The 15,813-nt window shown below is 45.0% G+C and overlaps 1 protein-coding gene across 1 annotated transcript; it reads left to right on the top strand.

Moving 5' to 3' along the window:
• Positions 1 to 15,062, top strand: LOC104125102 (cytochrome P450 20A1). Its single transcript, XM_035893051.1, has 12 exons — positions 1 to 50; positions 135 to 301; positions 5,411 to 5,556; positions 6,226 to 6,393; positions 7,063 to 7,141; positions 8,748 to 8,863; positions 9,369 to 9,423; positions 10,798 to 10,918; positions 11,793 to 11,904; positions 12,550 to 12,614; positions 14,521 to 14,610; positions 14,780 to 15,062. The coding sequence occupies exons 3-12, from the start codon at positions 5,428 to 5,430 to the stop codon at positions 14,928 to 14,930; spliced, it is 1,086 nt and encodes a 361-aa protein (XP_035748944.1). The 5' UTR covers positions 1 to 50; positions 135 to 301; positions 5,411 to 5,427; the 3' UTR covers positions 14,931 to 15,062.
• The last annotated feature ends 751 nt before the right edge of the window (positions 15,063 to 15,813 follow it).

Genomic DNA, 15,813 nt, shown 5'->3' with positions numbered 1-15,813 from the left:
GCATCTAGGCAAGCATCAGGTATCCCTGGGCTGGCTCCAACTGATGAAAAGTAAGTGCTTTCCATCTTCACATCAATCAATTTCAGCCTTGCCAGTGGATACTGTTCCTGACCAGATATCCTTGTGTTCCTCAGGGACGGCAACCTGCCAGATATCATTGCCAGCAGCAGTTTGCATGAGTTCCTGGTGAACCTTCATGAGAAATATGGCCCACTGGTCTCTTTCTGGTTTGGAAGGCGTCTTGTTGTCAGCTTTGGCTCGATTGATCTCCTGAAACAACATATTAATCCCAACCGGTTGTGTAAGTGTCTTTTGCTTTGTCCTGGAGTCCATTTGTTCCTTCTGGCCTACCTGGGCATCCTATGTCAAAGGAAGCTGGGGTTTCATTCTAAGTAGAAAGAAAATGAGACTTAGTTTGCAGCTGACGTGGTGGTTCAGGTATGTCTTTGGTCCTGCTTATTGGACTTGAGTATCAGTGACCGAGAGTTGCTCCTGTCCAGTGACCATCAGGAAATTAGTATGCCTGTGTCTTTTACCACCTCCCTACAAGGCAAATGTTTATGGAAAGCATCATGCTTGTTAGTCACTTGAAACAACAAGGTGAAGATCCTGTAGCAACTTGACATAAATTTTAAAAGCAGCTTGAAATACAATTTAAGAGGGGGGGGATTTGCTAAATTGAGTCTGAAAAGAACTGTGCTAGTTTGTGATAGCTCCCTTGTGTGGTTCAGTGTGGAGGTTTTTGAAGTATTATTTGAAGAAATTACTTAATTTTTGTTTTTCTTTGGCACATAGAATTTTGTACTGAAAACCTCTCATGATCTTCCAGACTTGGAACCAGTCAGTGATCTGGTAGCTGAGTTGACCCTCTTAGGCCTGGAAGGATAAGGATATAGGATATATAGGATATAAGGATAAGGAAGGATATACCTTTATGGTATAAGTCTTTTAGGTGGGTGTTTTCCTTCCTAAGGTGATCACAGACAATAAGTTAACTCAGTTGATGTTTGGGTTTAACCTCTTGTTTTTAAAGTTTTCATCTTATAAGGTTGAATGAGGTGCTGGTTGCACACTTCTCACCTGATACTGTATGCTGTCTTCAGGCACAGGCAGATATCTCAGCATCACTTTATGCTGGGGTGGTGATGGGTAAGCTTCTTGTACAGTTGCATGGCAGACTCAAAAAAAATCAGTGATGATCTGGGAAAGGAGTGGGAGTTAATGGAGATCAGCAAGACACAGTCGATAGCAATGGCATTCCAGAAGGTGGAAACACACCCTGAAATTTCTGAATGCACACAAGTGTGTTTGGGGGAAATTGAGCAGGCAGTCACTTTCTCAAAGCTCAGAGAAGTGGTGACAGGCCCCTGAGCAGGCAAATTCCCAGAAACGTACTGAATTTGGGAGTACCCAAATACTGGAGAAAAACAAATACAGTGGCTGGACTTCAGTGCAGGAAATGTGACCCAGGCAGTTACATACTAGTCTGGTGTCCTGCTATGCCAGAGCTAAACATGTTTTTTAAGCATGGGGATAAGTAGGAAATGCACATCATACTTCTTTGATAATTAGACTTCTAGACAAGGAAAGTGATAGACCCTGTGTTTCTGTTAGTGTTTCAGTTCAGCATTTGCTTGGACATTGCTTGGGTCATCACTGAAGCTGGAGGTAATGGGATATGAGAAGTGAAAGAGGGAGTGAGGCTGGATTGTGTTGGGAAAGAGAATGCTGGGCTGGGGAACTGAAATGCTCCCACTTAGGTTAGCAGCCTGCCCTGATGGCGTCACACTGGGACCCCTTGTCAAGACAGTGAAGCAGAGTATTGGAGCACAGAGATGCAGGTACCCCTGAGGGCTGGGGCAGCAGAAACAGGAAGGGAAGGAGCAAGAGCAGGCCGTATTAATTGCCTGCAGGATGACACAGCCATGGAAAAAAAGAAAAGGGTGCACCAAGTCATGTATTTTCTGTATAGAGAGGAAAGCACCTAGCCTATTGCACAAGATCAACACGAGCCAGACCTGGAATCCTGTGTATGGCTCTGATCTCTGTGGCTCAGGCATGATTTTGAGTAAAGCAAGTGCAAAGAAAGGCTGCCAGTGCTCTCAGGGGAGTGGGCAGCCGTTGTGCGGGAGCCAGGGCAAGTGTGTTCAGCCCAACTGAAGGAAGAGCTTATGGGGGATTCTTGTAAAGGCAGCAGCAGCAGGCTTAAGAAGGAGGGTTCTCATGATCTGTACTGAACTCAGGCCTGAAAAAGCAGCAATGTTAGTTGTATCAGTGCTTTTCTTTTAGCACTGATGCTTGTCAGAAGTGCTCAAACTTCATTAGAGGTGAGGAATCTTACTGGTTTTCCTGGAGCTTTGATGTATAACCAACACGTAGTAGCTGAGTGGCTGTGGCAAACCAGTTCCTGTACCATTTCCTAGTGAGTGGGAATAGGTAGTATCTCTCAGCCTTAACTGGCTCTGGGCAGCTTGCAGTTTTCTTGGAGACCTGGCCTTGCCTGTACCTCTTCTCTGCACACAGTGCTGTGGAGCAGGAGACAGCCCACTGTGGACTGGGTTATATCCAGCTCCTGACTCTCCAGCCCCACCTAAAAACCCTTGCCATGTGACTCCTCCTCAGTCTGCTGGGGTACCTGAGGCCAGAGCTGCTCTTCATAGATGCTTTCATGTTGATTTCCAAGTTTGAGGTGTACAGTTTGTCTCCAAGTAGCATAGAAAGGTTCCTCTTGTATCATGTGTGTGTCACAGGTATGACCAAAATTCTTGGAGAGAGAAAGAGAGGTGCTGATAGTACATCTCCCATGAGAGCCTTCAAGTTGGACTAATTGCATTCATAGTTATTAACAGGTTCCCAATGCCAGGAGACTGTTTTTCCTCATGCTTAAAGCAGTGTTTGAAGTTGGTATGTTTTCATGGCCTCTTAAAGCTTGCTTGAGATTAATTTGCAAGGAGAATTCGAAGGAAATAAAATTTTGCTGCTGGTACTGGTGATTCCTGTGAGAGACTCTGGGGAAGCAGTCCAGGCCTGTAAAGGATGTGGATGTGGAGAGGGTGGACTAGTTCAGTATTGCCAGGAGCAGTGGGTTTAGAGAACTGCTTGGGTTCTCTCCCATGAGTCAGTGTCGCCTTTTGGGTTGGGACAATGCACCCAAAGCGCACTGAATGCTGGAGATGGAGCTATGGGTCCTGGCCTGTTTGGGCAGGACAGCTTCATTGCTGTTCTGTGTGCATTTGTACCGTGCAGCTTCAGAGTTCCTTTCCATCTCTGATGTTCAGTTCTACTTGCGGTCCTTCTCAACTATCCAGAATCAGCTCTTTTCTCTGTATGTACTGACAATGTTGTCCAGGACAGCACTTGGACATTCTTGGGGTGAGGGAAAAGATTTCCTTGTAAGTAGAAGAAACAGTCGAGATTTTCATATGCTTCACTAAGAGGACTGAAAGTGTAACCCTAGAAATGTTTTCAAGACAAGGACAAAGGAAGAAGTCGGTAGAAGTTCTGGCAGGACAGAGCTCTGTCTCTGAGAGGTGATCTGTGCCTTGTGGAGTCACTAGCCTCCCGTAGCTGTGGAGAAATAGCTGGTTCCCAAATACTGCGAAGCAGGACCAGCCCTCAGCAAAGGGCAGGCTCTGCAGTCCTGAGTTCACAACGGTGAGCATATCAGTGGCGTGGGACTGTCAGTTTGCACTAGGGACAGGGGAGAAAAAATTGAACCCGTGGCCGATCCAGCAGTTTTCTTTCATATGCATCAGGACAACTTCCCAGTTTCTGCAAGTGATGGTGGTGAGCATCCTCTGGCCTCTCCAAAATGTCTCTGTTTGCCAGATTTGCTGTGTGGGCTTTACCACCAGCCATGTGTCTTTCTGGCCACCCCAGTAACTGTGCCTAGCTCTGCCGGGCAAGTCAGCAGGGAAATGTGGCATGAATAGCAGCAGCCACTCCATGGCAAAGTACCTTGGAGGAGGAATTGTCAGCAGCAGCCAGAGTCACATAAAAGCAGGCTGCACATGAAGAGCTGCAGGTACCATCTGCTGTGCCAAAAGAGACATGCACACACTCCTTGTCATTCAATTGGGAAAGAGGGTGAGATGCAGAGCTTAAAAGCATTGGAAGGGAAATGGTGTGAGAGAAAAGCATTTAGGAAGGTTTACCATATTCATGCCTCTGGCCTCATTAGCTGCTTTTGTGTCATTAGACCATAGGTCCTCTGCAGGTGGGAATTGTCTCTTCTTGTATGTTTGTCCAGGAGCATAATGAGGCCCTGATCTCTGCTGGGAATCCTAGATACATTCACAGTTGGTAGAGTCATATGTGTCTAGCCCAGCCTTGATGTTTTCTGATGCCTCAGAGGTTTCACTCTCCATCTGGGAGAAATAACAGACTGTGATACACAGTGAAAATATCTCTCTTGAAAACTCCCTGATTGCTGCTTCCAATTAGTTCCTTAAAGATTCTGCCAGTTCTGCAAGTCCCATGGAGAAGATTACAGGAAGGGAAAAGCATATGCTATGCTTTATTGCACAGTTTTGCATTGACACCTAATATACTTTAGCAAACTTATTAAGTAGAGGCCCCTGGTGGTGAAATTCAGAGTTGAAAATCTAACTGAAGTGAGCCATGGATATGGAAGATGTGTTTTTGTCTAGTTTGTACATTGTTGCAAGTGTCTGTGCGGAAGGAAGATGGAAAGTAAGGTGATTAGAAGTAGAAAGCATTCTGTAGCTTAGTGGGTTACTGTTTTCTGTGAGAGCTTCCCTGCTGGAGGCAGCCCTGGCTGAGAGTGGTAGGTGTTAGTTTGGGAAGAGCTCATCAGCAGGGAACTCAGTGCAAGTGAGAGAAATCATGAAGGAACAGTAGGGTGTCAAATGAGGTTTGCTGGGGCTGTGAAGCAACATAAGGAGTACAGAGAGCAACCTCTGGCTGAGTCTCTCATGCGAGCTGATATGTCTTGAGTGCGTAGCCATGGTCAGGGCAGGAGGGTGCACTAGATGTCGAGGGGGAATGGGCTAGAGGGGCTGCAGATCAGGCTGCAGAAGGGGAAGGAGCATGCCAAGCTCACTGTTGTCACCAAGTCGATGGCACAACCAACTGGAGAACTGGCAAGCTGGGAACAAGCTTCCAAGGCATTATTACTAAAGAGTTACTTGGCTGAACGAGCAGGCAACCTCTGCAAGGGGAGCTGATCACAGGATGGTACCCTGACACAGAGAAGAGACCTTATGAGGTCCTAGCCCACACTGAGCAAGAGAAAGTTGACACCCTGAAGAGACTGTTCCTGAGGGAAGGAGCCATGCCTTGCTCACTGCCCAGAAGTAGTGGCACCTGATTAAAGAGATTGCCGTTTTCATCATCCCTGTGTGGTGTGACTGCCTAACTTTCAAATGGTGTTTCCTTCATTTGCTTTCAGTGGATCCCTTTGAGACAATGCTGAAGTCCCTCTTGAGGTACCAGTCCAGCCTGAATGGGGATACAGGAGAGAGTCACATGAGAAGAAAGCTGTATGAAAATGGTGTGACCAAGTCCTTGCAAAGTAACTTTGCTCTCATCCAGAAGGTGCGTAACTGCCTCTGTACAGCAGAGAAGTCCTGTGTGGCTCAGAGGGGAAAGCTTAGTGAGAGTGACCACTTGGATAAAGGAGCTGCATTCAAATTAGTGCTGGAACTGTAGGCATCTGAGGCAGCCAACAGCCTCTGCCTGTTCAAGCACAGTGTGAATACTTGGTTTCTCTTAGCTCCAGCGGGTTAGGGGGAAGGGCTTTTTTGCCAAGGTACCAGATGCAGGTAAAGCTACTGGAGCATCTGGATTCTAGATCTATTTCCCAGGACGGGAGGGAGGAGCAAGGAGCAAGGAGCCAGCTATTGGGACCACAAACAGGTGAAGAACTGTTCTGTTGACTCAGTCCAGCAGCCAGAATATGATCTGTTTTCCCAGTCTGGAGCTACTAGTATTAAAGGTTTTAATGTTTCTTTTGTGACAGAGGGAACAAGAGAGGAGGGCAGGGCTGCCTTGTTGGGTGAAAACCTTGGGAAGAGGCAGCAAATTTGAGGCTAAAATGTTCTTGTTTAAGTTAATAACAGAAGGAAACCCTGGAGAGAGTGTAGCTTCATGCCACAGCCCTGAAAGTGTGGTCTGCCTTAGGGACTGGGTGGGAATGTCTCCAGGGTATGTTTGGTAAATAGGCTGCTGATATCACTGCCAACTAATGGTTCCTTCCCTCTCAAGCTGTCAGAAGAGTTGCTAGCCAAATGGCTCTCCCTCCCTGAGGCACAACACGTGCCACTCTGCCAGCACATGCTGGGCTTTGCCATGAAGTCTGTCACGCAGACAGCTATGGGCAGCAGCTTTGAAGATGATCGGGAAGTCATCCGATTCCGCAGGCACCATGATGCAGTAAGTGTCGCAAAGAGCCAGGAAATCTCATTATATTTTTCCACGGTTTAGTACAAGCTACTGCTGAGAGTTTGCCATTAAGCTAACATCAAGCTTAAGAGCTTGAGATCTTCGCCTCTATTCTCCCACGCTGAAACTATCAAAAAGATCCTACTGCCGATCCTGCTGTCATTAGTCTAAGGTGTTTCTAAAGGATCTATGGGGATTTGAAACCCAGATGCAATGGCAGTTGAGAGGTGTTTGGTACCTAAGTCAGTTAAACTACTGGGAATGCCAGTACAACTTCTCCTTTTCAAAGACCTTCTGAAGGCTCTGTGACATTGTGGAGAAGGGAAGATCTGAGGAGGTCCCAAGCTGTGTCCACACCTGAGGATGTTAAATCTGCCGGTGATAGGGTGGGAAAAAAACAGTTCCATCTCCCATTCAAGATTCCATGTCTTTTTCCCTGCAGTTGTAATTACAATTGTTTCATTTCAACTCAATTTCAGCTATCATAGACGTAATATCTAGAACAGGACATGGTGCCTAAAGAGGAGACCAGTTCCATATTCACAGGAAGTCTTCAGTTTCTTTGGCCTTTTCATTTTCCTGAATAGGGAAGAATAGAAGGGTCCCAGCAGTCTCAGCCTGTGGTAAGTGATGGTGCTCTTCTCTCTGTCCTTCTTTCAGATCTGGTCGGAGATTGGGAAAGGTTTCTTGGATGGGTCTCTTGACAAAAACATGACTAGGAAGAAGCTCTACGAAGATGGTAGGTTCCTCCCAAAATCACAGTCTTCCTCCCACTCTGATTCATATTTAGAGTTAGCTAGCGTATGGAAGCACTTAATTTGCCCAGCTGTCTTGGCTTTTCCACAGAGTTGATCATTGTGCCATCAGCTACCAGATGTGTCCTCCTTACTCTCACATAAGATCATTGTTTTGGAGTTGAGCAACAAGCCTGCCATTGCACAAAAAGTTTGGAGGACTAGAACTCTAGTTCCAGGTCTAGTTCTAGGGTCTGTCCAGTCTGGAGACTGATAGAGGATCCTGGGAAGTATCTTGTGCTTGCTCCCTCCCTATTCTGTTCCCTAGCGTCCACTTTTGACCTCTTTTGGAGGCAGGCAGCTATGCTAGGTGAAACAGATGGAGCCACTTGCTTTGGCCGTATGTTCATTCTTATGATGTACCTTTTGGTGAACGCGCTGCCAGACAGTCACTCACAGGCTAGAAGACACCAGTACAGAGGTGCTGCTTTGGTGGATACCTTCCACATGATAGCCTCTGATGTTCTATTACAGGATAACATGATTTTCAGGTCTGTTATGGCAGTGCTTTTGTATCACAGTAAGTTATTTTATTCTTTGGTTGCCTTGTCTTTGTTGTTGTCAATAGTTAAAGCCTTTCAGTATTGATCAATAAGATGTTAAACAAAAGTAGCTTGTACCTAAAGCTAAGTATTTGCTTGTAAATCCTCCAAACCCAGTGTTTCCTTCTTTATGTTGCTGGTTCTGTGGGTTTCAGAACCTGAGGACAGCTACTGGCCTGTTAAAATGGGCTTCTCCCATGGGGACTTGTTCAGGACTGTTCCTGAGTTGTAGTAGGATGAGGCATTAGAACACAGTTGCACAAACTCTAGTTAGTGAGGCTTGGTGTTTTAAGTGTTGCTGGCCTTCCTATGCAGAGAGGAGGGAGGAAGGGTAGTTCTAAGATGAAGGGGCTGAATTGGGCCTTTGTAAATTGAATTTCAGATCCAACTTCTGCTCCGTGTTTCCTGGATAGTCTTGAGTAGGTCATTTAAATCAACCAGCCAACGGTATCTAGGTCCTTAACTCCCCCCAGTTCTCACAACAGCCACCAGGAGTTAGGCACCCAGATACCTTCAGATGTGTGGATTTTTTGTGCCAAAACCCTCCCATCCTCTTGCACCGTGCTTGTAGAACCCCTAGCAAAAGGGAGACCATCAGTGGCTGGAGGTGCTGTAACACTTTAATAATTATAACTCTACAAGCCATGCAAGTAGTGTTATCTGGCTCAACCATTTTCTATGGGGGGTGATTAAACACGTTCTCTGATGGTTCAACACTAGTTGTTATTTGACTTCCCCTTATATGATTTCAGCTCATAAAGTGCATGTATCGGTTATACCTGTAAGGGTGGCTTTTTATAGGCAACCTGTCTTACTTGGTTCCTACATTTTCAACTAAATTGGAGATACTGCCTTTCAAATTGACAGTAACATGTAACAGAGGCTGCTTCTGTATGTGAGCCCAGCAGGGACAGCTGGTCTGAAAATCTGCTTGGGGAGATGGATTTGCTTCTCTGCAGCACTCAGGATGACCAGGTTTTAAAATAAACATTTCTTTTTGCTTCCAAAGCTCTGATGGAGATGGAATCCACCTTAAGGAAAGTTACAAAGGAGCGCCGAGGCAGATCATTCAACAGGCATGTCTTTATAGACACCTTGCTGCAGGGGAGCCTGAGTGACCAGCAGGTCTGTGCAGCTGTTATGTTGGTACACAGTAATGGACTTCTGCTATTACAAGCTCATTACATTGTAGCCTTTCATTAATTTAAGTTTTTGTATCTTAGGTCAGATTCCTTACTAAAGCAGGGTTTTTCATTCTTTTTCCATTCCTCCAATGTTTATAGAATTATAGAATGCTTTGGGTAGGAAGGGACCTTTAGAGGTCATCTAGTCCAACCCCCCTGCAATGAGCAGGGACACCCTTAACTAGGTCAGGTTTCTCAGAGTTTCATTGCATTAGACTTTGGTAGCTTTCCTTTCACTGCTTTGTTGCCATTTTTATAAACCAGAAGTATGTTAGTATTGAGCATGTCTCATGCCACCTTGGGGAGGTTCTGTAGAGAGTTCAGTCTGTATCTTCTAGGTGTATTTCCTGCTCTCTGCACTAAAGGGATTTCATGCACTTCAGTGAAGAATGTGCCACTTTACAGTCTTAGGAACTTCATTCTCTGAAGTAGATTTTATTTCCTAGATTCTGGAAGATACAATGATTTTCTCCTTGGCAGGATGCATAATCACTGCTAACTGTAAGTACAGATTGTAGGTGACTTTCCATCCTTACACTCAGCTGTCTAAAACTGTGTGTGATGACATGAGACTTATTCTAGGCTAATAAAAAATTATATTCATCATTCTGTTTCTCCTGAGCTACAGATGTATAGAAGAAGCTAATTTTACAGCAGACTTGACACAGCCTCACAGCTAGTGAGTTGAAACTAATCTGTGTTTGACAACCTTCCCAGTCTTTTGGTGAACCTTAGAATTTCTTCCCATTGCTTTTCACTTGCCCTCTGACCCCAGCCAACTGATGCTAAATTTGATGAAAAGGCACCAAAAGATGTAAGCCACAAAGATCATGTTGTAAAATAGGTTCTCGCACATGGGAAGGAAATTAGAGCAAAGTGCTGGAATATGACTGGCTGCTTTGAATTTCTAGAGGATAGGTGTGTTCCATGTATGGAAGACTTTCAAAGGAGCTACTTCAGGATTTGTGCAAAGATCATGGAAAAAAAATCCAAATAAAAACACAAACTGGAGCTGTGTAAAATCTGTTATGATAGGGGGATGATTATCAGGCCCTGTATATCAGCCAGTGGGACTGGGACTCCAAAGAAAACCTCCCAGGTGCAGCTGGGCGTTAAAGAATATGGAAAGTAAATTTGGCAACTATGATAATGCTCTCCCCAGAGAATGTCCTCTCTGAGTAGTCCAGGAAGACTGTCATTTTAAGGGGCTTGACTCCTCAGGGATTCCAAATAATTCTTGTGAATAGATGATTTGGAGTGGTAGAAATGTTTCCTTGTAGCTTTAGGGAAACTGCATCCTACACACTTATTTCTTATGCAAGGTTTCTTTTTCACTCTGCTATGGAAGATATCTCTTGAGTACCTCACAAAATAGATGTAGCAGAGGCAAGTGCTGGCCAGCCTGCTGCAGAGAGCTGTACTGTTCTTGTCGCCCTCTGTCAGGAGCCCCAGACATTGGCTGTCTGGACCACTCACCTGAGAGGTGCTGGGGAAGCCCCCTAAGTAAGGGAATTTTCTGATGCTTTGGACAAACCAGCCTTTCATTTACATAGTTGGTCTAATGACCCTTGTTCCCCAAGGTTTGCTGGTCCCTTCTGCAGACCTGTGAGGCTGAATGGCTCCGCCTCCTGCCCAGCTCCCTAAGCTCCTCATAGCATTGGAAAGAGAATTTTAGCTTGCAGGATCTCTCATTTCACAGGAGTTCAGCCTCTACTCCTGCCACTGAATACAGAATCAGTACAGCATGCTGTGAACAGGTGTCACCCTTTTCTGGGTCAAAAAGTAATGTTGCAAATACAGGAAGTAAGAAAACTGAATGCAGTTTGTAAAGGATTGAATTTTCTGGGCCCAGGCATGTCTTCATTTCTTCCCCAGTGTGTACCTGGGCAGTCTATTTCCTGACAACCTCAGAAGATGTTCAGCAGAATCTCTACAAGGAGATGGACCGCGTTCTGGGGAAGGGACCAATTACACATGAGAAAATCGAGCAGCTCAGGTGGGTCCACAGAAGGAACTGCGGAGGAAGGTTATCTCATGTGGTGGGGACAGGGGCTTCATGTGCTGGAGCCTGATGCCTGATGCCCAGCCTATACAGGGCCAGGAGAAAGCATCTAATCCAAAAGCTACTCCCTTCTTTTTTTCTGGAAGTGATCAAACCACAGGATGGCTTGCAGCTCAGAGAGAATATGCTGTAGGGCTCCAGACATAGGAGCTGCTTTTTTCAGGGTGTCTATAGGAAACCCTTTAGGTTTATCAGCACAGAATCAGTGCTCTGGCTGCCAGGCCAAAATTTGTTTGCTTACTGTCTTGTTTGGTTTCTGTACTAGTTTTCCAAAAGTAGAGGTAATCAGTCATTTTAATGGTTGGGTTCATGTTAGACATATTTAGAGAGAAAGCATGGAATACTCTTCTTTTCAGAGGGTCACAGAACAAGGATGATGACAACAGTGTGCCCTTATCTTTTCTGCATCTGAGTGCATTTTGTATTTGGACTATTGTTAGAGTTTCAGTAAGGGAGTATTGAGTGTGTGGGTTTCTTGCTACTTCTTGTATGGGTGAGAGTTCCAGGAAAAGGGCTGGTGTTTATGCTTTTTAGCAGAGTTAGTTTGGTTTAACATCTGAAAAAAATGTGGTGAAGAGAGATTTTGATAACCTTCCCTAAAAGTTGATAGTGAGATTTAATGCTTCTTGCAAAGATGCTGGGACTCCTTGCCAGAAAAAAATGGAGTGCTTCAGTGTGGCTTGAGACAGCTCCAAGAACAGAGTGTGACCCTGAATGCAGCAGGTGACTCACCTCTCCTTGCTGCCACAAAGATGTGGACAAGCTTCTCTCCGGGTGGGTTAAACTAACCAAGTCTTACTGGTTGCAGATACTGTCGGCAAGTCCTGTGTGAGACAGTGCGAACAGCAAAGCTTACTCCTATTGCTGCACAGCTGCAGGAGCTGGAGGGCAGAGTCGACCAACACACTATCCCCAAAGAGGTAGGGCAGTAGTGGGAGCGCTAGGCCCCTCTCCTTTCCTGGAGGGGAATTTGCTGTTTCCTCTTCTTCCCATGGAGGGGTGAGGCAGGAAGACCATTTCTTCTGACACTGTTGAACCTGAGCAGCTGCTCTGTCACCTGAAAGTACAAGTTAGCTCCAAGTTTGCCCTGCAGTTCCTCTGTGGGAGAGGTTCTGGGAATTCATGTTCTCTTGCTGAGCAGATTTGCTTCCAGTTCTGGGTCCACCAGGAGTGAATCATCTTTTGAAGAGACTTGTGGGCTCAGTTGTGCATCAAAGAGCCCGATTTCAGGCCTGATCATATCACCCATGCTTCCCACAGAGACTGCTGCCTTCCATTGCAGAGAATAAAGTAGTCCATACATACATGCCAGCAAGAGTAGAGGAATGGGATCAGACCCTCTCTAACCACAAACAGTTGCAGCATAGGTGTTAGAAGTTAAAATCCTACCATCTGGGCATGGATTATGGAAATCCATAGATTAATATAGCATATTATCTTTTTAAATCCACCTAATAAATATGAGTAGTCTACAGAATAATTACCATCCAGCAGGGCTGTCCAGAGCTGTCTTTAATTGTGCATTTCTATCTGCTGTGACATACATCTCCTAATTTTCTTTGCAGACACTTGTGCTTTATGCTCTTGGTGTGATGCTGCAGGATAATTCGTCATGGCCATCACCATACAAGTATGTAGAATCAAGACTTTTAGTGCAACTAATTCCTTTCCTTTTTTTTAATTAATATTCTTTAGATCTTACAGCACAGCCTGTTTGGCTGCAGGGCCTGCCTTAAGCAGATTTTGGAGATGAAAGGGAGTCTGTAAGAAAATCAATTTATGAAGGTCTTGGTTTGTTTGTCTCCGTGGGTGGAATTTGGGGGCAACTCAAGCCATGATCCTCCCATGGTCCAGTCTGTGTGTGTGTATCTGTTAGAGTTTAATAACAACTTTTTTTGTGCGCATGCACACAGACACGCATACACACACAGAGCTTCCCTGGCAAATGCTGATAAATTCTTTTTAAGGTTTTCTGTGAGAGAGAAACAGCGATTTGAATTGCTTTGGAATCACTGCTTGTTATCATGAAACAATGATGCAAGGGAGGAAGTGCCAGTCTGAAGTTTTATTTTTTCAGGGGGAAGGAAAATGCTACCTCATTACTTCTATCTTTGAAAAAAAAACCTGGATCCAGGCCAGTATTTTGGAGGTTAAAGCAAAAAATTGCTGTAGCTTCCTGTGGCCTCCAGGTGGCAAATATTAACATGTATCTGACTTACTTCACTTGGGCTGGGAAAAAAATGTGGGTCAGCTATTCTAGACAGAAAGAACAGACAACTGAGATTTAGGAGAAAGAATAGAGCCTTGAGAACAGCACTTGTCCTCTCCTGGAAGCGTAGCTCTTGCAAAAGGGTCAGGCATTGATGCACTGACCTACGAGCATCTTGGCAGGGATTGCCCGCTAGAATAGGACACGCACTGTGTTTAGGAAGGGTTTGCTGAGGCCTGGTGGGAGGGACAATGAGCGCTGCTATGAACACAGTGTGTTTATTCCAAGAAGTAGGTTGAGGTTGAGGTTTAGCCTGAGGTAGATGTGTAGTTCTGTGACGGAGATAGGAGATCAGCTCTTTGTGATCCGTTCACCTCCCTACTATACAAAACATAGTGCGCAGCTGTTTGCCCTCACTATATTTTTGCTAGGCAGCTGCATTTTCTTTCCTATTACAACATCTGTAATTTGCCACTTCAGTTCAGGGGGAATGTAAGTTTGATGCTGCTTTTACTGAAGGTCAGCACCTACATTGCCTTTTCACCTTGGTAGGCGCAAAGCTTGGATGTTCAGTCAGAGAGCCAAAGGCTTGGAGTATCAGCAGAAATATTTACCAGAAAGTGAAAGAACTGCCTTCCATCCATCAAATTTCCTGACTTTTTTTTTTTTTTTAATATTTAGATTGAATTATGTTTTATTATTCTTCTTGTGGTTAGTTGATTATGGGAATCCTGTTTTAACTCATGCCAGCCCTGGATAATAGTTTTCTCTCAGCCTCCACCATCCTAATGCTGGAAACCACTTTTCTCACTTCAATGAGTCACTGGCTTCCCTCCCCCAGCACATATACATACACACACCAGCTGCTTGAAGAGAAGGGTGAGGGGCAAGGAGAAAAGGGAAATATTTTTGGAAGCGAGAGAGGAAGGGACACAGGGGAAGGGAGAGAGAGGGAGACAAATCAGATTGTGTGTGCCCTGGAGGGGAATAGACGGCAGGTAGCAGCATCAGCTCAGCTGTGTACTCAAGCTAAATACCCACTGCTGAGAGGTAATGCATTTTAGTTCCAGCCCTGTGTCACGCTAACTCAGTTTATCGGCATTTTGACCAAGCTGGGACACAGCTGACCAGCTGGGAACATAGATGGACTGGATGCACAGTTGCCTTCATATATCTGTGTGGAATTACCCAGCATCATTTAGAGAGAGCAAATTAGTGAGAGTCTGTATTTTGTTGCCAGTTTCTTACTTGCATGTGTGGGCACGCGTGTCCAGGGAAAGGATCCTGTGCCCACACAGAAAGCCTCAGTGTATTTTGTCTTTCATAGGTTTGACCCAGAGAGATTCAATGAGGAATCGGCCGTGAAAAACCTTTCCTTGTTGGGTTTTTCAGGAAGCCAGGAGTGCCCGGAGTTGAGGTGAGCATAGGGAAGGAGGTCTTTGTGTGTGTCTGTGGCAGACAGGAGAGAAGGTGCTTTCAGCCTCTTCCTGTTACTGCTCAGACAGTCTTTCCAAGCTGCCAGTTGCCTTTGGCAGATATACATCATAGCAAGGTTTTTATTCTTTTTTTCCTGCCTCTTCCCTCAGGTTTGCCTATATGGTGGCTACAGTTCTGCTGAGTGTCCTGGTAAGGAAACTGTATCTCCACCCAGTGAAAGGACAAGTCATGGAGACCAAATATGAGCTGGTAACTTCACCAAAGGAGGAAGCCTGGATAACGGTGTCTAAGAGAAGCTAAGACCAAGAAAAACAAGGGGCTAAAAGTGCCAGCAGTGAAGTTCTAAGCAAGGGTCTTAGGGGAATCATGCTGGTGCTACACTGACTCAGCCAAGGAATTTTACATTCAGATTTTGTTACCTTCCATGTTCTTAACCACATACCTCTCTTGGGTACTTTTTCTAACTCAACTAGTAGTCATATTAAAGTAGATTTATTCTGTATGCCTTTTTTACATTTGCTTTTGTATCTCTGGCCAAACCATTGCAAAAGAAGAAACAAAACCTGACAGCGGTGTATGCATGGCTAGTCAAAGACCAGACCTCTGGTTAATCCAGCCCCTTTCCAACAGCAGCCAGAGCTGGATAAGCGTGCCTCTCTTATCCAGTGGAATGCTTCTTCATGGATCCTAGCTAGATAAGACCTTGGAGACACAAGGATAAAGCCTTTCTGTATATATAGGTATTTTTATTCAATGTGTCTTTCCTTCCCTTGAGCTATAGCTATAACTGTCAAGAAGAGCAGATATATCTTGTGAGAAGTATGTGTGAGCGTGTGTGTGAGAGAGAGAAAGAGAGAAATAAAGTGGGACGGGAATTGCACTGCCGGTTCTCTTGCTGTGTAATCTTGCCCTGCTGTGGGGTTGCAAGAGAAAGGATGACTGAGAAATGCTATTAAACCAAGAGGAATAAAACTGATTTGGCCCCTGAGAAAACAGAAGCATCAGTACTAATATAATGAAATTAAATAAAACCACAGAACAAAGCCCTGAGAAAGGGATTCTCTATCCTGACAGTTCTGAGGGCAGTGTCTGATCTAATCAGCATCAGAAATTGACAGATGCTTGCAATTCATTCAGCACTGGGTCAGCATGAGACTGGTCATGCAAATACTGGAAAGGGAGA

The sequence above is a fragment of the Egretta garzetta genome, unplaced genomic scaffold, assembly GCF_000687185.1.
Source record: "Egretta garzetta isolate BGI_Z169 unplaced genomic scaffold, ASM68718v1 scaffold474, whole genome shotgun sequence".
NCBI lineage: Eukaryota > Metazoa > Chordata > Aves > Pelecaniformes > Ardeidae > Egretta > Egretta garzetta.
Note: the sequence above shows the minus strand (reverse complement) of the source record. Positions and strands in the feature narration are given on the sequence as shown.